Here is a 25,732-nt window from a genome sequence, read left to right as displayed (position 1 = left end):
GTTAGTGATTTTATATAAGAGTTGGTATTTTTGAAAAATTCCTATTATCTATAATTTGGTCTGAATTTATATATATATATATATATATATATATATATATTTTATATATATATATTTCTAACTATTTATCTTGAATCATCAATTTTATAATGTTTTATTTAACAGTTTTATATAATTAAATTAAATGAGATATTACATGTGCACATAATTTTATTATATTCCTTTCAAAAATATATAATATTATTTGAATCACAGTTAAAACGCCCACACTTTATCCGGTAACCGGCAAAAGTTTTAAAACTTGTAGTTTATTAAATCATGAAACGTTTATCTTTGTGACACCCAATTCTATTAGTAAGAGAATATGTGATGAATAATATAATTAAAAAAAAGGACAAACATAAAATTATAAGTATAAATATTTGTTTTTGACTTTGTGTGAATTAACATATAGCAGACATGGAAAAATAGCTGTAATTAACATAAATATTTCCTTTTAATTGATAATCGATTGAATAAATAGTTATTTCAATTTGCTTAAAGAATATATCTTTTTCAAAACGTTATTTTGAAGTTTATCTTTCTTCATATTTTATGGAATAGATTAAATAAAATAAATTCCATAACTGGTAAATTTTATGAAAGGAAATCCTAATTATTTAGTCAGGAAAAAAAATTAAGAATTCGAACTATACCTTAAGTGATAATTAAAATCTTAAATACATAATTACGTGCACTATTTTGATAAGAAAACTTTATGATTGAGAAAAAAAAAATGTTGGGTCAAATAAAGTTAAATCTTATAGACGTGGATTTTAGAGAAAAAGAAAAGAAAAAGCTATTTATTTTATAATGTCTTGTCGTGGTGGGTGGCTCCATAATCTAAACCGTCAAACATATGGTACGCTATAGTTTCTCTCCTGTCATGTCTCTCTCTTCAATAATAATAATTATTAAAAATATTTACCCTTATTCTTTTATGGAATATACACCAGGTGAAAGAAAATTGTAACTGTAGTGTAAATACATGAGTATTAATTAGTAGGTTAAGAGTTATTTTTTTTAGTGATGGAGTAGTTTATTTTTATTATATTTTATTTTTATCGTTGTTGAATATATTATTGTTGTATTAAAAAAATAAAGAAAATCCATGTTAAAGTGAATAAATATGTTAGTGTTATTATAGGTTGGTAGAGAGATAAAGTGGTGAAAAATTTTGTTGAGTCTCTGGTGTGGTGTGGAAGAAGGGGAAGAAATGTGATGATAAGAGAGAAAGAAATTAGAGAAAATCATAAAGAATAAGAAATGAACGAACTTCAAACAGATTCCTCTGCCTCTTCGGAGTTCGCCGAAGTTGATCCTACTGGCAGATACGGCAGAGTAACTATACTCTCTTTCTTCTCTTCTTTCTGTTTTTTCTTCTCTTATTATCCCTTCTCTTTTTCATCACGCTTTTTTCTTTGGTTGCAGTACAATGAAATCCTCGGCAAAGGAGCTTCAAAGACAGTGTATGAATATTTCCGACAAACCCTTTTGCTCCCATTTCTCATCTTTCGCAAATTCCCAAATTTTTGGTTGTTGTTTGGTTTGGTCCAAGGATCCTCTTTGAATTTTCTCTGGCTTTGTTGAACTGGGCATTTGAAATTTTGTTCATTAATTTTGATTTTCGATTGATTCAGATATAGAGCATTTGATGAGTATCAAGGGATTGAAGTTGCTTGGAACCAAGTCAAGTTGTATGATTTTCTGCAGAGCCCCGAAGATCTCGAGAGGCTTTACTGTGAAATTCATCTTCTCAAGACGCTGAAGCACAAAAACATAATGAAGTTTTACACGTCTTGGGTGGATACTGCTAATAGGAATATCAACTTTGTGACTGAAATGTTCACTTCTGGCACCCTTAGGCAGTGAGTTCCTTCTATTTTCAAATTTCTCTACATTACATGTGTATATGATCCTTAACCTTTTTTTGTGCTTTTTGAGAACTTGTATTTTATTCTTTTATTTATTTTAATCATCACAATAGGTATAGACAAAAGCACAAAAGAGTTAACATTAGGGCTGTGAAGCATTGGTGTAGACAGATCCTGAGAGGGCTTCACTATCTTCATAGCCATGATCCACCTGTGATCCATAGAGATCTAAAATGTGATAATATTTTTGTCAATGGAAACCAAGGGGAAGTTAAGATTGGGGATCTTGGGTTGGCAGCAATTCTGCGCAAGTCTCATGCTGCTCATTGTGTAGGTATGTCTATTTCATGTCACATAAGAACCTAACAAGAAAAACCTGACCAATTCTAACTCCACTTGCGATTAGTTCAGTTCATGGATGCTACCTTTTGAAAAATGGCAGTAACATATAAAACCGTGTGATTTTTGGCTTGTGTTGTTAAGATAGTTAGGGGATGATTTAGGATCAGCAATTCTAATTAGAGTTTTATCTGTCACTTATGTATTTCCACAGGAACGCCTGAATTCATGGCACCAGAAGTTTATGAAGAATCCTATAACGAATTAGTGGACATATATTCCTTTGGGATGTGTGTGTTAGAAATGGTTACATTTGAATATCCTTATAGTGAATGTAATCATCCAGCGCAAATCTACAAGAAAGTTATTTCTGTAAGATTGCTTTCTCTCTTTCTCTCTCTTTAAATAAGCGATTTTTTCAGGAGTGGCAAGCTATAAACAGCATTTTACATTTCCAGGGGAAGAAACCAGAAGCCTTGTATAAGGTGAAGGATCCAGAAGTGCGTGAATTTGTTGAGAAATGTGTGGCAACAGTGTCCCTAAGGCTCTCTGCAAGGGAGCTTCTAGATGATCCTTTTCTTCAGATTGATGATTATGAGTATGATTTGGGACCTGTGGAGAGTGGAACATTTGATGGCAAGGGTTCTCTTATCCATCAGCCATATCTTAATCTTCACCGGAGCTATAGCAACATGAGTACTGAACACTCAAATTACTTTGAATATGAAGGAGACTGGATTTCTCATCCAGCTGAGATTGAACCCAATGGAATTGAACTTTTCAAGTGCCATGATGATGATGAAGCCTCCGAAGAAGATGTTGACATAAGCATCAAGGGAAAGAAGAAAGATGATGGTGGAATTTTCTTGAGACTAAGAATTGCAGACAAAGAAGGTTGGAATGTTGCCTTTATTGTTCTGGTACTTCACCCCATAACTTGTATATTTCAGGATGGAATTTAAGTTTGATGATTTGACTTATTTATATGGCAGGACATATTCGAAATATTTATTTCCCATTTGACATAGAGATGGACACAGCATTGAGTGTAGCAACTGAAATGGTAGCAGAACTTGACATCACTGATCAGGATGTTACCAGCATAGCTGATATGATAGATGGGGAAATTGCTTCCTTGGTACCTGAATGGAAGCCAGGACCAGGAATTGAAGAAACTAACCATTTTGTAAACAATTTCTTTTGTAACAATTGTGTGTCTGATGATACTTCTGGTGGGAATATTATGGATTCTCATTCACATAATCAAGTTGGAAAGAACTCTCAGTTTCCTCAATGCTGTAGGCATGGATGTACTTCGATGCATGGCCGGTTCGAGGAGATAACCTTCCCATCTGAGTATGACAATCATGTTAGAGGGGATACAGTCACGCCTATCGAATCGAACCGACTGGAGTGCCAGCAGTATCAGGAGCTATGGAATCATCAAGAAAGTTGTGAACTGAGTTCAGTAGAGTCTGATCAAAGCCATTCTGATGAGCAATATGAACAGTTAGATAAATCAGTATTAGCAGAAGACAAAGGAAAGGGTGTTTTGGGAAACAAGTTTGCACATGATCCAGGAAACCCTCCACGAAGTTTATCTGGGAATTATTTGTCTGCTATCAGTTTGTTATGTCCTGGCTCAGGGAGTGAATATGAGAAAGAGGTTCAACAAGAACTTAGATGGCTCAAAGCAAAACACCAAATGGAGTCAAGGGATCTCAGGGATAAAAGTTTTGGTGCAGCAGCCAAATCTTCTTCACATTCTAGGAACAAAGTCCACAAAACAGAACAAGGCATTGTGGTACCATTGACAGAAACATTAAATGGAGTGAAAAATGGGATTCACTTGAAACCCTTGTGTAATTTCTGGGATTATGATTCCAGTTACCGTTCTCTAATCCAAAAGAGCCACTCCAATTTGGACATGCAAAGTCTAAAAAATTGTGAGGTGATGTGTTCTCACAAAGAAGGTATTATGGCTACTGCTAAGAGTTTTTACACAGGGTCACTTCGAGACACTCCATACAGAACAGTTTCCCTTCCCGTTGATGCTGTGGATATATAAAATTTTATGACACAATCCTTGAATTCTTTTGTGCATTATGTACATATACAATTCTAGAGGCTATATGATGGCAACACCCCCACTTTTTTCTTGGAATTTCAATTTCCCCACAAAGATACAAAAACATTTTCTTACACAAACTTGTCGATATGCATTACAGTGTCGTATATTTAGAATATGTCAGATTTTTTGGGTGAGGGGATACTGAGTTTAATAGCAATTGGTCAAGTCTATGCAATTTTGTGAAGTCTTTTAATGAAAACAAATACTAGAATTGCTTGTATTTTATTTTTCTATATGCGACTACAATAATTGAGTGTGCAAAAACAGGGTCAAATTCTCCCTTAAACTTAAATGTGCGTGGAAATTCAACCCAAATTGGTGACTATCCATTTGTTAGTCAATTACCCTTTATTTGGTTCATTCCCAAACATCGAGCTTATATATCATATCCCAATATCTTTCAATACAAATTTAAAGAGGTTCAATTGCTGCAACCAATTTTATGGGGGTTTCTAAATTACAAGAGGATAAATTGAATGAGTATTATTTGTTTTCTTGTAATTACTCTCATTTTCCTTGCGTTATATACACATTTGTTTAAAACTGGTATTTGAAGTGAGAAACGTGATTGATTTTTCATGTGGATGAAGTTGAAGGGACTAAAGCTACATTTGACAAATGACATTGCAATCAATTATTTGTTACTTTTTTTTTTTCTCGAGTTTGGTTTGTTCATACTATTTGGCGTGTGAGTTCCCACTGGGGTTGGCTAATGAAATGGTTTCTGAACTTTTTTCTTTGACATTAACTTTTTTTCTTTATGCACTGCTTTGAAAAGTAAAACAATTAATTGAACCGAAAAAATTGTTTTTCAGGTTTTCTATTTGGATCATTTTCTTCTTTTTTTCGTAAGAAAATGTTACTTTGATAGATAGATACTTAACACCAATGAAATGAAGTTAGCATACATACCCATACAAAGAATACTGCAAACTTAGATAGTAAATAAAACCTAATTATAGCTATTAATATTTGTAACTAATTCATCCTATTGAAAAAGTTTGTTTAGTTAAAAACATTGAATTTTTTTTATAATTAATTGTAATATATTTTAAAATTGCCCTTAGATTAATGATCGAAAATAAATTATAGAACTTTATCTGTTTTAAAACTGTGTTGTTTTAGCAATTTAGGTTTCCCCCCGAAATTATAGCATTTTACTAGTTCAAGATACCATTTATAATATTTTTTTGTTCAATTGTACTCTTATCAATATCTACTAAAAAGTAAATTTTACAAAACTAATATACTAAATAGGGGTATTTTACTCTACAAATGTAATAGTTCATGATTTCTTAATAGATGTGTGCATTAAACTAAAACAGCTAGTATAGTTTTGGAAATGGAGTAGTAACGTTTTGTTTTTATTTTAAATTAAACTGTTCAATTATCATATAAGAGAAAACAAAAAGAATTTATAGTATTATATATTTGTGGACTAAAATAACTAATGTTGAAAATCTAATAAAAAATTTGAAAATCTTTCAAAATAGGATGGATGACTAAAAAATAGTTTTCATAGTCCAATTAATTATTTAGAATATTTCTAATGAGAGTTTTTTTATTAATAAACGTGAATTTCGTAAATATAACTTCGTTGAAATAGAGAGTTGTTTTTATAAATAGCGGTATTTAATTTTAAGAAATTTATATTTGCAAGATCCTGATTAAAAATATTATTAATAAAAAATCTTGTAAAATAACTGTTGCTCTAAAACTATATGTTTTTTTTTTGTCTTGTCGTGTTTTCAAATTTACTAATCAGAGACTAATCATATTTATAGTATCATCGTCACTAATTCAACCAATTTTTGGATTTGATAGAGATTAAAAACACTCTCTTCGCTATATAAATGTTCCCATCACATGTAAACATTTATACAATTAGATACAATGTTAAATATTAGGGGTTATTTTTATCAAGTAACCTCATTCATGTTGAAATTTTCTATTGAAATCTCACTTTTTTGAAAATTAGCTTGATCATTACTAATTTGCATAATTAAATAATATTTCATACAAAATTTAAAATCAATTAATAGTTATATTACTTTATTGATTGCCCTATTAGTTTAAGAGTTAAAATATTAATAATAAATATTTTTCTTTGGGGTTAAGATTAGGAACAATATGCTTTTTGACTTATACGGAAAACACTTTTTTTTTCTAAATCTAAAATAAATATATTCGAGTTAGCATTTGTTTATATGTTTATACGTGTGTAGACACATTTTCAATTCAGGTGAAAAAAGGGGTATAATTGATTTTTTTTAAAATAATAGATAAATAAAAATATAAATATAAAAAATCCCACCACTCGAAAAGGAATAGAGTAAGTAATTTACTATTTACATTAAAAATATTTTTTCTCTGAAAATTTTCTCTACTAAAACTTTTTAAGAAATAAAAAATCACAACTCAAGATTTAACTATTAAGATTTAAAAGTTTCTAACATTAATTTGTAAAATACTATAATTTCCTTATTTCTTTTATACTTTCCATATTTACTTTGACCCTGCAACTTTTGACTCCCTCTCATGATGCGGGAAAACTCAAGTGGAACGCATTCAATTATCACAAAGCAGAACATAATAAGCCGTTGACTGACTGATAATATTAGTCAAAATCATGAGATCATGGCAAAAAAAGAAAATTATAAAAATCATCAAAGAGTATGAAAGATTACTGAAAAACAAATATACGATTTCTTTTCATTGACATTGGTGTTATTCTTTAGTATGTTTTATTTATGATTTTGTGGATGCTATTCATTTTACTGAATTTAATCACAACGCGTTGTTTTTCATTCAATAATTGACATTCATAATGATTATTACTTTTCAATAATCACTTTAAAAGATATGTGAAAAGTGATATGTAATTTATCCACGATTGAAAAGCATCACCACACTCACAATATTTTTAAGTTAATAACTACGTGAAAAATCATATGGATTTAAATCAAATAATAGTATAAAAATAATATATTATAAAACAAACTCTTATTTTATGAGATGTTGGCAATGCGTCAATAAATGTCTCCACAATCATGATTGAGGAGGTGTGTCGGTCATGAGTGAAATCCATTATAAAACAGCTATAAGTGAGATCAAAAACTAATAATTCATCCAACTAGATAATGGATTAAGTCTACAGCAATACCAAAATAATAATAATACATTGAACGTTGAAGTTTTATTCTATTCTATGATCACAACTTGCCAAACTTCGTTTTTAACTAATGTATTTTTATATTGTCTTGCACGTAACAATTGTGGAAAAGTTTACAGAATTTAAAAGCAAAGCAATTTCTAAACAGAAAGGGCACCTATATCAGATTTCAGTGATAGAATTATTCTCTATAATATTGTATACACTCTTTAGAGTAGATCCTACTGGTAATTTTTACAACTAATTTCATCAATATCTAATAGTAAAACCTTTGTGAGCGATTCAACGTAATTACTGACATTGTCTGGAGCTGAAAATTGCCTTGCAGATTGAGTAGTAGCAGGACAATCTCAATCCTGAAGATGATGACAACACAGTTTCAGTTCATAGCTGTAGAAGGCCAGAAGAAGAACGCAAGCATGTCATCACAATCTACAATGGCCGCAAAAGTGGGTAATCTTCAAGTAATTCTCGTTCTGAGAGAGTATCGTTCTCATTCTGGGGTGTCCATAACACCTCAACTGCCTGAAAGTAGTTAAAGCACACAGTGATGTCATTTAACCAACAATGGCTACAAAGAACTATCAGCCTAACATTGATCTTACCAATAATTTGTTCGATGGAATGGATGCAAGTTTCTGTAAAGCCTCCTTCAAGTTTCCACTTCCATTGACTGTAGGAAGTTTATGCTCTCCTTCAGCAGCTGCTAAGATTGTTATCTGATAACATGAATTACAAAAAAAATTTAAGAACTGTCCTCATGGAACTTCAGTCTTCACCCTTATGAGATTGGATCAAATTTGGTCTAATTTTTACTCAACACAATTATATAATTAATTGAATCATCATGTCATTTAAAAAAAAAGTGTCACTTGACAAAAAAAAAAAACACACACACCAATTAAATATTTTCAATATTTTTTAATTTTATCTTTCATAAGACAACGACAATGCTTAAGCAATTGCATAAACAATATTACATGATAAAACAGAAATTTTTAAGTACGGTAAATTTTTAGGAAAGAAGTATTTTTATTATATAGTTGTGTTGGATTAGATTTATCGGTTTAAAATTCATGAATTCATTGCCTATTCCAATTCTAATTCTAATTAGCTACATTAAAAATTCTCCATGATCCAACCCAACTCAAAAATGTCATTGGTTGGATTGGACGAGTTCTAGGTTGAGTTAGACACTTACACCCTTAGGAATAAGGGTCTCAAACAAACCAGTTGGAGATAGCAAAAACTCGTATTTCACACAAAAAGTATAAAATCTACATGATTTTTTTGTCCCTTTATATCCCCTCTAACAGTTTTTCAGGGCTTAGATTTAAAATTTTCCAAGCCAAACAAAAACTGAAAACAGATTAACAAAGTTTACTCTAGTTACATGCGTACTGAATTTAGGATATTGATGATATATGCCTGCTTAGTAAACGGGTATTGACCTATGCAATTTACGAAGAAGCAACAAACATCAGAGTTATGAATCAAGCAGGAACCCACCTCTGGGTGACACAAACTGAATCGATATAACCAAACAACAAGAAGAGAAAGAAAAAAGTATAAAAATCCAAATTTATTCGGTATGCATCACTTACAATTAGAAAAATGTAAAGACAATTTAATTCTTTAAGACAAAGGTCACAGATTCAATTGTGCTTATGCTACTAACCACCAGAATGGAAATACGGGTCTTGAAAGAGTAACAAAGATGAGAAGATTCTCCATTGATTCAGATTGATTTTATAATTTTCCGTCTTACATCAGGGCCCCATAGGCCAAATATTTTCAACATGTTTTCGATTGTTTTTCTTCTAGATATGGATGTCAATAGTGACACTAAACTAAGATGCTAAAACAGGTAAGACTTGTCTAAAATGTAATAGTCAAAGGTGAAGTCCCCCCAACTTCATATCTAACACAAGTTAATATGTAATAATTGGATTTCATTATGTATCGCTACTCTTTAAGTTATTGTAAGTGTATAGTTAAAACATGGAGAAGTAAAATCTATGCAGGAGTTGAAAAACGTGGTGTTTAATCCAATTAGGTGCCCGAAATCTTAGTATGAAATTAGTTCGAATTGGAATTTGTCCGTTTCCTATTATTGTACTGTTTGTTGGGGATAGAGTACCCTCTGTACTCTAGTAATATATTTGTTTTCTGTTTACGACAAAAAATGCATTTAGGGAAACAGCTTATTAAAAGTATAAAATAAGGAAGTTACTGGAAAACAAAAATCATACCACGATGTATTCATTGCTGAACCCATTCGCTCTCTGGCTTCTTGTGCTTTGTCTCTTTATATTATTGACATTGACCAGAGTTTCTTCATCAAACTTTCCCCGCTCTTCAATTGAAAGTTGATTAAAACGTTTCTCCCCGTCTTCAATACCCCGCTTTATGTCCACCTACACAAGTGTCAATGTTAGATAATCCAGTAACAATCAGTAGTTTCTGCTGCATACAACAAGGTGATGGCAATTTGGTGCGAATTCTCCACAATAATGTGGGTGATATTTTTGTCATAATTTGGTAAAAAGAATGTTTTGAGGGTTTCGTATACGACTGGGCGCAATTCATATGAGATTGAGGGTTGTTGGGCACATTACTGGTGAAATCCAGATGAGGAACTTACAGAACCCATCCTATTTTATTTTCTTGTTGGGACGTGTAAGATGAGTTTGACGAAATACAGAAGCAGAATGAGAGTCCAATTAGTACAGCAGCAACAGTGGAGAGGTAGTACGGTACAGTTGCTATGTTTGGCAGTACTGTTGATGTTATTCAAGAAGTTATAGGGATGGAGCAAAATCAAAAGGTGTCAATTCACCAGACGCTGGGCCATGACTCCATTTTGTGCTTCTAGGGGAAACTAATGTTATGAGAAATAAGAAGAGTTTTGAATTAACTCAACCGAGTCTTTAACCCAGCTATATTTTTCAATTGATAGTCGTGGAGATTACATAGTAATAAATGACAAAGACAGTTGTCTGTCATTGCATCTCTTACTGAGATGAAAAGAGAAAGACAATTTTTATAATTCAATGTGACCCTGGAGTAATTATGTTAACAGCTGATTGTGCCGTTTAGATGGTCCTCTTCACCGAGGCTGAGGTGAATGTTTTAGGGGATTGAGGAGGGGGTTATTGTTAGATAACCCACTATTTAGTTACGATGATCGAAGGTTGCCACATGTATAATAAAATGAAAACTAGAGAAAAGGGAATCTTTTCATTTTTAGAGAAAATTATAATTGGAAGGGGCAGACCCTCAATGTACTGCAGTGTTCAATCTGGTAATTGCGGTTCATCCCTATTTCTTCCTAAGAATAAACATGTGTTAGTTTTATAGCAGCAAATGTTTTAGGGGAAGTGAATATCTATACCTACTATATATAAAGAAGATTTTCCTTTTTGGTGTCCACTTTTTTTTTCACTTTTACCTCTTAAGTTACCGTTTTATTTATGTAACTGATTTTTTAACCGTTTCTTTTTTTAAATTTAACTATTTTTCTAAATTAAATAAATAAAAATTATCTACTAAATAAATAAAAACTGTCTGTAATTAAATTATAAAAATTGTTTATACTTATTTTTATAATTATAATTTCATTATTTTTTATTATCATAAAAAAGTGTATACACATGCGCCCATAGAGTATAATTGGAATTATATATACTCTTGAAAGATTGTTTATAGATGGTCAAAATCCCAAACTAAATAAATATTGTATTCTAGTGTATATAATCAACTTCACCGATAGCTTTTGTTAAAGTATTATTTTGGGGACAAAAAGAAAAATATTATAACATAAAGCTTATATTTTCACAGCCTAAAAGGTCACAATTTAAAAGCATTAAATTAAGCTCTCTAGCCACTTCGATACTTTCTTTTAAATTTGGGACCTATGCTAACATCCTTTAAGGAATCATTAAGTATACAAAATTTATTCAAAGTTATACTTCAATGCATTGGTAACATTAAATGCTAAACTTTCTACATATGATTCTTTAACCAGTAAGGACACTGCTAAGCATGTGCTTTTAAATTTGAGAATGAGAATATTAAAGTGGGATGTGGTGTATCACAATTTCATCTATCACAGTATTAAGCAACAAAAATTAACATGATTTAACAACACAATAACACTAAGAGTTCATTTGGATAAACTTCTCCGTAAAAATTTTAAAGCAAAAAGTGAAATAATTTGTTACATAAGCTAAAATTAGCTTATATACAACTTAAAATTCATCTTTTAGAGAATTTCAATTTTGCATAAGTTATTTTGACAAGGAGAAACTTATTTTATTTTTTTCTTTTATAATCCTAAAAGTGTTTATGAAGAAGTTTATCCAAACAAATCCTAAATTGTTGTGTCTGCTATAGTATCATGCAATTCTAGAAGACTCTAGATTCAAGACTAAAATCACTTACAGATGAATATGCTGAGATACAGTAATCAGGGTGCCGAAGCAAAGCCAGGGTTGTCTCTGTAGCAGAAAGTCAAATAATAAAGTAAATTACAAAAGAAAGTAGATTACAAAGCCAAGTTGCTTTAAGCTACATTATTATAACTGTCGTAAGTAATTTGATATTTAAAGTAAATATTCCATTTCAAGAATTTCTGTTTCCTGAACAATAGGTTTGATCTACATATCATTCACTAGATGTATCCATGCTAAAAGCGTATATATTTGTTAAATGAAAAGGAAGACATGGATATATGATGTTGAAACAGTGTGTCTAAGTGACACTGCACAATTGGTTTATACAGAACTATTGTATATAATAACTCATGATTAGAGAATATTCAATTTCCTCAAAATCAAATATCAAATCAATATACATTAAGTGTATAATATTTATTTCTGATTATTAACAATATTAAATTAAATCTAAAAGCTTTATCCTAAAGTCTGAATGGAAATGTAATGAAAATCTTAATATTTACACATTAATTGAAGAATACATGCAATGCTTGAAACCAAGTGTTATGCTGTATATGACCTTGGGGCTTAGAAGTATTATGCAATGCATCTGACATTATTCTCCTGGATTTCCGTTTTTATTAAACATATTCTATTGGTACCGTGGACAGAATGTCACCCAATAGAATACTTTTACCAGGATTATGTGAATTCTATAAGTTGAAGCCCTCAAAAACCAGAACACAAATATCACAATGCACTATAGTTAACCAAAATAAATTCTCAATCCTTCATTGCTTGTTGCAAAAAATAGCAAATATGAAAATAATAAACATGTTCACATATTTGTCTAACCTTACAAGAAAAAACATGTAATGAAAAATATACAATAAACAAGTGACTGAAATATTGCATATTTAGCAACTTCACCTGTCAACACAAAATGCAGCCCTTCTGGAGTTGATGTATCAGCAACTTCTGCAATCCTATTCAGATCCCTTTGAAGTGTGCGACCCATCCCCAACAATCCAACCTAAAATAACAACACCTTCATTAAACATTTGACATTCACCAAAGATTTAACCATGAATAAAATGAAAACGATTGTGCTGTACAATAATAGTTGACAAACAAGGCTTTTAACCCAATTAAAATGGCAACAAATCTTGGCACCCGAACCATTGGATCATAAATCTAAATTAACAGTATATGCATTAGTGAGAAAACATGGTAACAAAGCATAACTTTAGATAACAGTAGTAACCACTTACTGGAAGAGCATGTAGCAAAAATGGTTCATGGCTTTACACTAATGGCAGCAATCAATCAGGAAAGAAACTAAAAAGGGAGGCATGGATATATTTATCTGAAAAACATGACCATGATTGAAGCTTGAGCATGGTATTTTACTCAGTGGCAGCAAGTACTACTACCCTAAGAACAATCTGAAAAAAGACCTAGAAACTGAAAGAAAAATGGTGAAAATCTGAACGAAAAATCTCTTTCTGTAGTCTTCCATATTGGAAATAGTAATATGGGGACTTGTCCATAATCCCAGGCCAGGTACGCAGCCATAGGCCATGCTTTGAGAATCTCCCTTTATCCTCTATCATATTTACCTTCTACAACTACAACTCTTGTTTCCAAGGCCCATGTCAGGCGGCTTAAATTGAACAGCTTGTGACATTCCTTCTTAATATGTAATAAATAATAAATAATAAATAATAAAATACAAAATGAAGTAATATCTGCATCAAAGTCTTCATACTTGATAACTGTTGCCCGTGTTTTCATTATCATGGGTCAAAAGAACAAATTCATTCAATCCACAAAGAAGGGTACATTCAGGGAGGTAGTTCCAGGTAGAGCATAAACAACTAGAAAACCAATTACCCAATTTGAAGCTTTCTCTTTAGATTGTCCAATTCATGATATTTTACCTCTTAGATGTTTTCTTTAATAAACGTCAGGACATTTTACTTCTCAATATCTGACAGAAGACACGTGAATTAATTTATTTACTCACTGATCAACTGTAATCTGCAACGCGTTCTTCAGTCCCACAACTTTTGGTACAGCTTCACAGCTTACTTCAATGTATCCCTTTCACTCACCCAAAATTAATTTACCAATAATATGTTAGGCATTAGCCTTCACCTGTCTCTCTCGGCAACTTGAAGGATGCAGTGCATTACAATACAAACACATTTCATTATACAGCTTAGAGCGTCAATTTGTTCCGATTTGAACACTGCCCTCTTTCATTCCTTTCATATAGGCCATAAAATGTAACATATCAGCTATGACCCTCTGTATTCTTTTGGACTTACTTATAATTTCCAACCATCATCTCCAACAATAGTCCGAGTAACCTATTACTGTTTCCTTTTGAATTATTCTTAACATGCATCTAATTTTATTCAACAACTATTAGCCTTACTAGGGTTTTTTCTTTTCTTTTTTTTTTTCTCGCAGGACTGCTAAGTGCCAAAGCAGGAACCCCTCCCTATGCCATAAAATGTAACATATCAGCTATGACCCTCTGTATTCTTTTGGACTTACTTATAATTTCCAACCATCATCTCCAACAATAGTCCGGGTAACCTATTATTGTTTCCTTTTGAATTATTCTTAACATGCATCTAATTTCATTCAACAACTATTAGCCTTACTAGGCTTCCCTTTTTTTTTTTCCTCGCAGCACTGCTTTGTGCCAAAGCAGGAACCCCTCCCTATGGACCAAGCCCTTCTACCCAAACCAACAGTGAGTGCCAATCCTAACCCCATACTTAGAAGCTTCATGTCTCATCTCAGCAGAAGAAATGCATCTCCAACCTGCGCAAACTCATCCCCAACCCAACCTAAAAGAAAACCATCTCCATCCAAATTCACAAAAGAACTTCAGAACCAATACTGAATAAACTAACACAGTAACATCGGTAGCTAACAAGTCGCCAACAAATAAGCCCTCTAAACCCAATCAAAAACAACAACAAAGTGTGAAACCTTTGGTTCAGAAAAGTAAGCCCAGCTGTTCAGCTTTCAGACTCAAAACCACAACACGGATACGAAAACATGACGCATAGCTAATAGCAGGAAACAAGGAAGATAAATTGTAAAGCAAACTAAAAGATGTTAAGTTTGGCAAACCTGAATCTTTAACACGGTGGTTTTGCCAGCAGCGGTAAGCACACTATCCTCGGAGCGATCCGAAAGAAAGCCAGAAACCAAAACAAAGGCCATAAACCCCGCTAAGATAAAAAAGGCACTCGAACCCGCACCCACTCCCACCCCTACGGCGGGCCCCACATAAACCCCACCGAACGGAGAAGGCGCGTGATACGGCGTTGAATAGAAGGACCTCGACTCCGAAGTCCTCGGCACAGAATAACTCCTCGACGAAGAAGAAGACGAGGAAGAAGAAAACGACCTTCCTCCCATTCTTCCTCCAGATGCCGCGAATGCAGAATTTGGATCGTACATTAATAACAGCCCCACCAAGAGCGCGGCTATTGCCGGTTTCTTCAGCGCCTTCAACGTGTTCGACAGCGTGCTCGACAGAACATCCCACGCCGATTGTGAACTAGACATGTTTTGAGGATTGCGCGATGAGAGACATTTTACGGTGGAAAGGCGGCGTTTTGAGTCTGGTGTTGGAGCGAAGTTATCGAGGTTGGTGCGACGTGGAAGAGAAGGCAATAGGGTGGATTTGAAGTGGGAGAGATTGGGTTGGAGCAAGAGCGTTAACGCCATGGTCATGGAACTGAATTTAATTGAATTGAAATGAGATGTGATTGTGTTTGTAATGAAGAGTTTGGGTTTTGATGAAGAAGATGAAGAAGGTGAAGAAGATATGTTGTGGTTTTTGAAAGAGTGTAAAATGGAGAATTTGGATTTGTGTGTTAGGCTTGGCCATGTAGGCATGGATGGGCCATGTTTTCACAAACTCATCTCATCCCCAAATCTTTGTCCTTTTCACCATAATTCTGTTTTCCATTTATCACTGCCACATGGCTCGATCCATATATTGCATATCCCTTTTTTTTTCGTGTGTTAATTATTAACTATTGCAACAACTACAATTTGATGCTCGGTGAATTTTTTTTAAGAGATGTCAAGGAGCAAGCGCTTACTTACGTTAGCCAACATTAATCGTAGATTTTTTATTTATTAGGGTTTAATTACTTGAGATTCTATTTTAATGTTAGGAAATTCATTATAAGAATAAAATCTCATAATTATAGGAATTTATTTTTAAGGATATGTTTTGTTATATATATATATATATATATATATATATATATATATATATATATATATATATATATATATATGTTTAAATAAGTTAATAAGGAATAAAAGATTATTTCCTTCAAATGTTGTGATGGTGTTAGAGCCTCTTGGAGTTTCTGAGGTAGCCCAAAACCTTAAATTGGAGTCATAATTATTGTGCAATCTTGATTTCATTGTTGCCTACGTTTTGTCATCCGTCAGTCTTCATTGTTGTTTTTATTTTGTTTTTACCGCAATTAGAGATGTCAAAAAAATATATATTTGTAAGTATTTACAGATAAAATTCGTAACGGATAGAGAATGAATATTGAAAATGGATACGAATATTTTTCTTATACCCGCATGTTAACGAGACGGGTACGAGTATCATAATATCCGTACTCATGGATATCCGTACCTACTATACTCTAATTTAAATTAAAAAATAAATAAATAAATGATTAAAACGTTAACACATTGATTTTGAATGTATTATTTTTTATCAATTGATTTTAAAAAATCTCCATTTATTGGTAAATGGTCATTCAACACTATTTAAATGAGTTATTTGCATTTTATTTGAACTTTATAAATGTTATGCATTGTATTTTTATTTGAATTGAATTTATGATTAAAATTTGTTGTTAAATATTAAATTTTTCTTTTATAAATACTCACAGGTACCCGTGGATATCTGTGGATATTAAGAAAATATGTGAGTACCCGCATAATGGATACCCGTGCGGATATGGATACGGGTACGAGACGAATATTTATCCAGCGGGTAGAGTACGGGAGAGCTACTACCCGTCTCGTTGACATTCCTAACTGCAACTAGGGATAGTAATGTGGGTCGGTCCGACCCATTTAGGCCTAACCCGCATTAGGCTCACACATTGTGGACCGGGTTGGCTTGTCCCATAGAGAAGTTACGGGCTTGAAAACATGGCCCAACCCACATACTTTTGGGCTCGCAAGCATATGGGCTAGCCCACATATTTGGACATCCTTACTTAAAAAAAATTCTTGGACATTATAATTTTAATATTTTAAGCATCAAAACAATCCAATAAAACGAACCTGGAACATGAAAACAATTCGATATAACAAATCAAAACAGTCCACAATATTTCGAACATCATAATTTTAATAGTTGGAGAATCAAAACATTTTAAAAAAAAGTAAGTCCTAAAACATCAAAACAAGTCCAATAAACAACATCATAACATTCCAATAAAACAAGCCATGAACCATCAAAACAAGTTCAATAAACAATATCAAAACATTAACCTGTTACCAAGTTAGGGTGAGAGGTGTTAGGTTGTGCGGACCAGGGTTTTGGCGTGCCTACGGGCTCAATATGTTGACCCACCCAACATATTTTTGGTGGGCCTGCTCGTCGGGCCAAGCCCACATTATCATCCATAAGTACAACCTTCATCTTTGCTTTTGTTTGTCACCGTAGCCTCCATCGCTGCATCTTCACGCAATCTTCATCACTGCATCTACGATCGTCTTTCTGCAGTCTTCATTACTACACTTTGTCTTTTCATTCCATCATTCTTGCTTCTGTGACCGAGGTGGTGAGTTATTCCCTAATTCAAGTGACAAATTCCCTAAGAATGGAGAATTGCATAATATTCACTCTGCATACAAATTGAACAAAAATAACTATATTAAGTGGTCCTAACTTACACAAACCATATTAAAAGGCAACAACAACCATCTTATAGAAAATCCTCCTGATGAAACAAGACTAGGTTGAGATAATGGGAAGAAAAAAATTCAATGAATATGACATGGCTTTGGAATTACATGATACCTGAGATTAGTGACACATGTATGTTTCTAAACTTAGCCAAGGAAATTTGGGAAGCAGTTGAACAAACCTACTCAAAGGATAAGGATGGTGTCCAAATATATGAAGTGAAATGAAAATTATGAGAGCTAAACATGGCAACAAATATGTCACAAAATATGCTAATCGGCTCAAGTCCCCGTGGATGGAATTGGATCATTATCATGTGATAAAAGCAAAATGTTAAGAGAATTCAGTTCTACTCAATGAGTATATTGAGCAAGACTGTGGATATGATTTCTTGGTTGGCCTAAGTCTTGAATAAGATCAAGTATATATTCAAATTATAGGCAAAGAAAAGTTTGAATGAAGTCATAGCCATTATTCGAAGTAAGGAAAGTAGAAGAAATCTGATGTTGGAGATTCCTATTGTTGAAAGTACTACAATGAAGGTAAGAGAGGGAGCAATAATAATAGTTAATCGAAAGAAGAACAAATTTAGAGTGGGAGAAAATAAATAATAAGAAATGTGGTGTACTTATTACAAGAAACCACGTCACACAAAGGAGAAATGCTGAAAACTACATGGGAAACCACCAAATCGAGAATGGAGCAGCCAAAAATTTCATAACCAAAAAAAGGGAGACCAAGGACAAATAAACTTTGTAATTGGGCATAATGTAGAAATGGGGCAACTGAATCATGAAGAGATAGAAAAAGTAAGATCCTTTATGCGTAAGATGAACAAGTTTATAAGTATGCGTGTCGTGATACATTATGGTAAGATTCCACATTCTCTTAGCTTTAATGTTTTAGATACAAACTTTCCACACTCTGTGGATATTAGATTCAGGAGCCATAGACCATATGACACCTCTTCCTCCATATTTTTCCATCTACTCACCCTAGTAATAAAATTTTGTTTATAGCCGATGGAACACTTATAACAACATTTGGACAAGGAGAAATCCACATAAGCCCATCCCTCATATTAAAAAATGTCCTTCTTGTTCCTAAATTATCCACCAATCTTATTTCTATTCAAAAACATACAAAGGATCTCTCTTGTATTGCTATATTTGACAACAACATGTGTGTTTTACATGACAAGGACTTAGGGAGGACGATTGAACATGCTAAAGAATGGAATGATCACTATTACGTAGAAAATCCCAAGTTTTCTACTAGAAGTCACTCTCTTGTCATAAAATTTGCCATGATCGACAAATAAAAATTCATCTTCACCACTATTGGATGAGGCATCCTCCATTTCAAATTATAACAAATATCTTTCCTTCTCTATTTAAAAACATAGATATAGGAAGTATGTATTGTGAATTGTGCGAGTTAGCTAAACATAAACGTCTTCCTTTTCCTATCAATAATAACCTGAGTGATCAACTTTTTTTTTCTTCTTTCGTTCATACTAATGTTATGTTACATATTTATATATTTAAATAGGTTAGTTGACCTCATGATAATCAATAAATAATAAAAAATTATTTCCTTCTAATTTTGAGAAGAAACATTATTTTTTATATTAATTTGAATGAAAACACGGTATGTGTTTATTTACTTTTTTTATTATAAGTAGTATGTTTAAGATAAGAATAACGGTTAGAATTGGACTTTAAGCATAATTCAATTCCATAAAATCGGCTTGTAATGTGAGATTTGCATTCCACTTATAACTAGGAAATTGCCTTATCTTTAGTCAACGTGGAACTTCCAACACACCCCTCACGTCGAGGTATATCGTGCGTAGGTCTAGAAATGAGTGGTTCGTTAGCGGCTCAATAGCGGGTGGAATAGAATATCCAATAAATCTCGTTAGGATTAACTTTTTAAACCATGACTCTGATATCATGTTAAAATTAGGCTTTAAGTCTAACTCAATCCCACAAAACTGACTTGTAAGGTGCTAATCTTACAAATCGGTTATTTGGGGTTGAGTTAGACATTAAAACTCACTTCTAACAATAACACATGCAAGTATTTAACCATTTTTATCAACCATTTATTTTTGTAAGCTTCTAAGTATTTTGAGGGTTGGTTATAAATAACCAGCACATCTTAGTTTTAATTTTATTTAATAGAGATTTATTATGTCATTATTTTTTAACTCATACTAAACTTTTGTAAGTTTTACTCTAATGATAATTATAATAAATAGTTACACTTTAGAAAAAAAGGTTGCAATTTTGACAAATTAAAAATTATATGTTAGGTCATATTAAATTTGCTAAATAACAGCTTAAGCACCTTAGCGGGAAGGAATTGATTAAAACAGCAGCGGAAGACATGTGAACATGATGAACGAAAACGTGAAAGATGTGAGGGTTAAAGAGATAAACTGAACACAAACGATAAAGATTGAATGATACTTTTCTAGAAGGAATGGGAGTGTATGATAGAAGAGTCACAACTCTTACTGAAAACAAATGTAAAGAAGGACACTAAGCAATAAATCATTAACAAGAGAAAATAGAAGAGACTCTCATGATTCTATCATTATATAAAACTTTTAATTTTATCCTCCTTATCTTTTAACAAGATTAAGATTTGGAATATACGATTTATAGTTGTTTCGAGATGTATAATTCAAAATTTAAAAATTATATACTTTTCCAAAATATAATATTTGTAAATATTTATGTTTCAAAATATATATCTGAAATATATTTATATTTTGATTATACATTATAAAATATATTTATGCATATTAAATTATACATTGTGAATGTAAAATAAATAAAATAAAAATATATATTCTAAATATTTTTTTGCTGAAGAGAAGGAAATGAACATTGATGGGGTTGAAGGAAGAAGATGGAATAATATTCAACAAAAACAAGATGAAGAAGAAATAATATAAAAAAAAACGTTGATTTCATCTATTCATCATAAATTTACGAGATACATTAAGAAATTGTCCTTAAATTGTGTTTGTGTCACAATAAAGTAACTTCCTCCTACACATCCTAGTTTCTTCTTTACCTCTATTCAATTTTAAAATAAAATTATAATTTTATCCTATTTTCACCTTAAGTTTCGGAATACATAATTGACAGATGTTTTGAAATGAAAAAAAAAAAAATTACAATCCAATTTTTACATTTTTAAAATAAAATAGAAAATACATTTCAAAGATTGAATAATAAAAATATAAAATATAAAATATAATTAGAATGTACATTCCAAAACAAATAAATTTATATTTTGCAAAATATAAAATTTATATTCAGATTCTAAATCCAGAGAAAAAAACAACTTACAGATTGTATGATGGAACGCAATTTAATATTCTACCAACTCTTAGATTATCGATTTAAGATATTGGTTTTCATTATCGATTTAAGAAGGCATGTATTTAATCACACTTTCTTAGCTATGACAAACATAATTATTCATTATTTTATATAAAAAACTCATATTTTATATGGAGGAAAAAATTAATTTGGTTTGATTTAACATCATGTAAAGATCACGGTAGAAAATGCGCTGGTAGGAAAGTAGATAATGATACATCGAAACCTCCATGACTATTTAAGAAGATATAAGGATCTTTCATTTTTTTTTTCTCACTTCTTACGAATTTAGTATTAGTACTTTTTATTACATAAAATTTTAAAACAAAATTTTAAAACAAAATTGCTATTTATTGTTGTACTTTAAATATATATATATATATATATATATATATATATATATATATATATCAAACGATATCTCTAAACGGTTGATAAAAAAATGATATAAAAATTATCGACCATAATTAACGCTATAAATACCGTATTCAAACTAAAATTAAGGTGGTTAGTAAAACATTTATTATTTCATTAAAAACTTATTGTATATTCATATATTTTTCGATATATTTTATTACAAAGTTTTGTTACAACACTTTCAAATACAAATTCATAAAATTCCTAGTGTTATTATTGCACATATTTTATTAATATCTCGATTCGATTTATCTTCTATTTATTACAAAATTTTTATTTTATTTATATAATATTACTACCTCTATATTAACAATCAAATACACAATACTAAGAATCCAATTAAACATATATTTGTTAATCCGATTTTCATTAATTTATTAAAATTTTGTATTTTATCTTTTTCAGTATTTTTTTTTCTTCAATATTAACAACAAGCATAAAATTAGAATTAAATATTTTTTAATTTATTAATTATCATTCAATTTTTCTTTAATTTAAATTTACAAATAATGATTATAATAAATAAAAATAAATTCAAATAAGACACAAGTTAAATTTTAAAATATTAATAATAAATTTTTAACAACTAATAAAATATTGCAATATTTTAAAAGTTTAAACTAAAAAATTAAATATCTATATGTATAACAGAATTAAAAAACATAATAACTTAAAATTTTCGTTACTCATATAATTTTAAAATAATTATATATTAAGTTTAATATATTTAGCATATTTAATTTAAATAATAATTATGAATATTATTTTAATTATGGAATGATTTAAAATAAATTATAATAATATCATATATTTTTTAAAATAAAATGAATTGTCGTATTCAAAACATGTTATATTTTATATTTTTTAAGATAAACAAATTTTGTGTATCTGACACGTATCATATTCTATCCTTGTATACTTGTATCGTATGGTGGACGAAAAAGAAGATGAAGATGGAGTTGAGAAAAATGAAAAAAGTTGGTTTATATTATTTTTTTGTACTAAAGGTAAATTGGACATTTCATCATTCATTTGGTGCTGTAGATTGAAATCATGGGGGTACAGGAAAAATTGGTCATGTCAAATTTTAAAAGCTGCTGAAGGTTTTTAATTTTAGGAACCAAAAAAGCCCATATCATTAACGCGCTCAAAGTTTATAGCCCAGCCCGTTGGTTATCTAAACCCTAGCGTTTATAAAAGGGTTAGGGTTTCATTTTGTATCTCTTAGTGTTGCGTGTTGTGGAGCTGCTGTAACCGCATCGGAGTCAAGTTCTTCAGTGCCAAATCTCACTTAACAGTATGGCGGACAAGGCTGTTACAATCCGAACTCGCAAGTTCATGACAAACAGGCTCCTTTCCAGGAAGCAGTTTGTGAGTTTTCCGTGTCCTATTTCATTTTATTTTTCATATACGATTCTGCAAATGCAAATGATTGTTTAAAATGCATTTCCGAGTCTTATTTGATTTTTGTTTTCTGATCTTTTTGCTTTTCACTTATCCGTAATAATTGTAATCCATTAGCCCTATGAATCTGACTGATCGGATGTATGTTTTTGTGAGAATAGTGCATATTTAATTAAACCGTGTGTTTAGACGAAACGATTTTGTTTAGTTGCCTATTGTTAGAGCACTTTTGATCTGAAAATATGCAATGAGTGGTGTGATTTTCACATTTATATGATTGTCGGCCAGTAGATGGTTAATGTTTCTCAGTTAGTTGTCTACAAGTTTATGGAATTTTGGAAGTTATTTTCCTGATTATAGTGTTAGTGATTCTTAGCGATTGCACCACTAATCCTTCTATATATACATGTTTGTGTTGCAGATTGTGGACGTACTTCATCCAGGGAGGGCAAATGTTTCTAAGGTACTTTGGTTCTATATTTAAAGTAATTTTTTGAATAACTTTTGTTAGGGAATTCAGGAACTGTAAATATCTCTTGCTATCAACTGTGTCCGATTTTGAGATGTTATTCATAGACAATTGTATTATACTTTTTGAATTAATTTTTGTGTGTTGATTGTGGAATAATAGGCTGAACTCAAGGAGAAGCTTGCTAGAATGTACGACGTGAAAGACCCTAACACTGTATTCGTCTTCAAATTCCGAACACATTTTGGTGGTGGCAAATCTACTGGTTTTGGTTTGATTTATGATTCAGTCGACAATGCCAAGAAGTACGAGCCCAAGTACAGGCTAATCAGGGTAAGTCGACAATCAATAACCTCATCTGAATTTTATTATACATGATATATGTTGTGTTTTGTGATTTCATTTTGTTGATGCACTCCTTGGAATATTTCTGTTACTGTTATTTTTCTTTACATTTTTCTATCACCTCTTTCAGTCATTTTTTCTCCCGGTGAAGGCATTTGCACTGCAATACATTTCATTGTTTCAAGACTGTTACCAGTGTTCTAGAAATAAGAATTTAAATTAGTTTCTTTGGAGCATAAAGATTTGTACTAATTTTCGTAAGAAATCATTAGATTTATTCGGGCTGCTAATGGTGACTGTTGTCATTCTGTTTTTGAATTGATTTCATTATCTTTAATTTTGCGACTTAGTGTCAGTGGTATTGAATATATTGTAATCTATGACTTTATTTTCTTTTCTAAATGAATTTTATAACATGTCTAGTAGCAGTTGCATCATTTTGTGCTGGCGTACTAAATTATATGTATTGCAGAATGGTCTTGACACTAAGGTAGAAAAGTCAAGGAAACAAATGAAGGAGAGGAAAAACAGAGCAAAGAAAATCCGTGGAGTAAAGAAGGTAATTTCGAATTAAATTATAAGATATCGCATGATTTGCTTGATTAAATTATAAATTGTGGTATGTTTTGTTTCTGCAGACGAAAGCTTCTGATGCTGCCAAGGCTGGAAAGAAGAAATAAGTTATGAGAAATCTTATTTCGATTCTAAGGTTATATTGGATTCGGTGCTTTGTAGTTGTTATTTTATTTTATCTTATGCTAGAATTATAGAATGAGATGTTTTGCCAAAGTGTTGATCCTTATTTTATTTTATGTTTGCTTATAACTTCAGATGTTGAGTACTAGCATTGAACAATTTTGAGAGCTCGTGTTTAACTTTGCTTTCAATTATTTGGTAAATTTTGAGGTAGTGAGTAATTACTTTTGCGTAAAACGATACTTGATTTACTTGCAGAATTGTTTTAGTACTTAGCTTGTAGAATACCATTAAAGTTCATCTGGGCAAGTGTATTATTTATCAATTCTAGGAATACCTTTTCGATTCAGCCTGACGCTTAACTGAAAGTATACGATGAAAATACAAAACAATGCTATGTTTCCTTAAGTGGCAAACAACATTGAACTCCCTTGTTTACGCCAATGTGTTTAGCTGAATTTCTTGTGGTAGAGCAGAGACTTTTGAATAATCATCCGAGATGCGTATGTATAGAAAAAGCACTACCTTATGACGTTTTAGTTGTATACGGGGTTAGTGGAAGAAAGAGCTAAAGAAGAAAGGACATTGGGAAGGCCTCTATTGGCATATTTTTGGTTGAATGTCACATGCTTCTCTTTATTCTTTTGGTTTCGTATCCATTTAGGTAGGTTTTTCTGAAGTTGACCCGTAACGTTTTTGAAAATGATTTTGAATGTTAACTGTAATTTTCGTCGTTGCTTCTGAGTTAAATGAAGCAAAATCGAATTGAAACTTTTTCCCCGCTACTTGTTATTTTATTTATGCTTTTGAATCAGTTTTGTTCGAATTAATATTATATACTCAGGTTTTTGTACGAACTGAATATGTTAATGGAACCAAGTTTTGCAGCTGTAGTTTAGTGTTTCGTGTTAAATATCTTGAATGTTGACATCTTATATAAGAAAAGTATTGTGTAAGTAAGACCAGATTATATTTGATATAGGAAAACATTATTAAGCAGAAGAGAAGTTTTTATTGGAAGTTGGGGATGAG

At 31.5% G+C, this 25,732-nt stretch overlaps 3 protein-coding genes and 1 pseudogene across 3 annotated transcripts; 3 read left to right on the top strand and 1 right to left on the bottom strand.

The window, feature by feature from the left end:
• Window positions 1–1,150: 1,150 nt before the first annotated feature.
• On the top strand, window positions 1,151–4,460 carry LOC114188671 (putative serine/threonine-protein kinase WNK9). Its single transcript, XM_028077259.2, has 7 exons — window positions 1,151–1,380; window positions 1,471–1,508; window positions 1,680–1,907; window positions 2,027–2,247; window positions 2,467–2,624; window positions 2,711–3,146; window positions 3,245–4,460. The coding sequence occupies exons 1-7, from the start codon at window positions 1,306–1,308 to the stop codon at window positions 4,318–4,320; spliced, it is 2,232 nt and encodes a 743-aa protein (XP_027933060.1). The 5' UTR covers window positions 1,151–1,305; the 3' UTR covers window positions 4,321–4,460.
• Window positions 4,461–7,611: 3,151 nt separating this feature from the next.
• Window positions 7,612–15,874, bottom strand: LOC114186558 (myelin-associated oligodendrocyte basic protein). The gene is made up of 6 exons (XM_028074494.2): window positions 15,142–15,874; window positions 12,922–13,024; window positions 11,999–12,054; window positions 9,808–9,972; window positions 8,161–8,274; window positions 7,612–8,080 (listed from the first exon to the last, which is right to left on the bottom strand). The coding sequence occupies exons 1-6, from the start codon at window positions 15,748–15,750 to the stop codon at window positions 7,988–7,990; spliced, it is 1,140 nt and encodes a 379-aa protein (XP_027930295.1). The 5' UTR covers window positions 15,751–15,874; the 3' UTR covers window positions 7,612–7,987.
• A 501-nt stretch (window positions 15,875–16,375) lies between these two features.
• Window positions 16,376–18,990, top strand: LOC146885877 (uncharacterized; annotated as a pseudogene).
• Window positions 18,991–22,969: 3,979 nt separating this feature from the next.
• Window positions 22,970–24,937, top strand: LOC114186722 (small ribosomal subunit protein eS24z). The gene is made up of 5 exons (XM_028074711.1): window positions 22,970–23,157; window positions 23,612–23,653; window positions 23,822–23,992; window positions 24,477–24,563; window positions 24,643–24,937. Exons 1-5 carry the CDS (start codon window positions 23,086–23,088, stop codon window positions 24,682–24,684), a joined length of 414 nt encoding a protein of 137 aa, XP_027930512.1. The 5' UTR covers window positions 22,970–23,085; the 3' UTR covers window positions 24,685–24,937.
• Window positions 24,938–25,732: the final 795 nt, after the last annotated feature.

This window comes from Vigna unguiculata, chromosome 6 (assembly GCF_037176805.1).
Source record: "Vigna unguiculata cultivar grain cowpea cultivar isolate G323 ecotype 2 chromosome 6, ASM3717680v1, whole genome shotgun sequence".
NCBI classification, from domain to species: Eukaryota; Viridiplantae; Streptophyta; class Magnoliopsida; order Fabales; family Fabaceae; genus Vigna; species Vigna unguiculata.
This window is presented reverse-complemented; position numbering and strand designations above follow the sequence as displayed.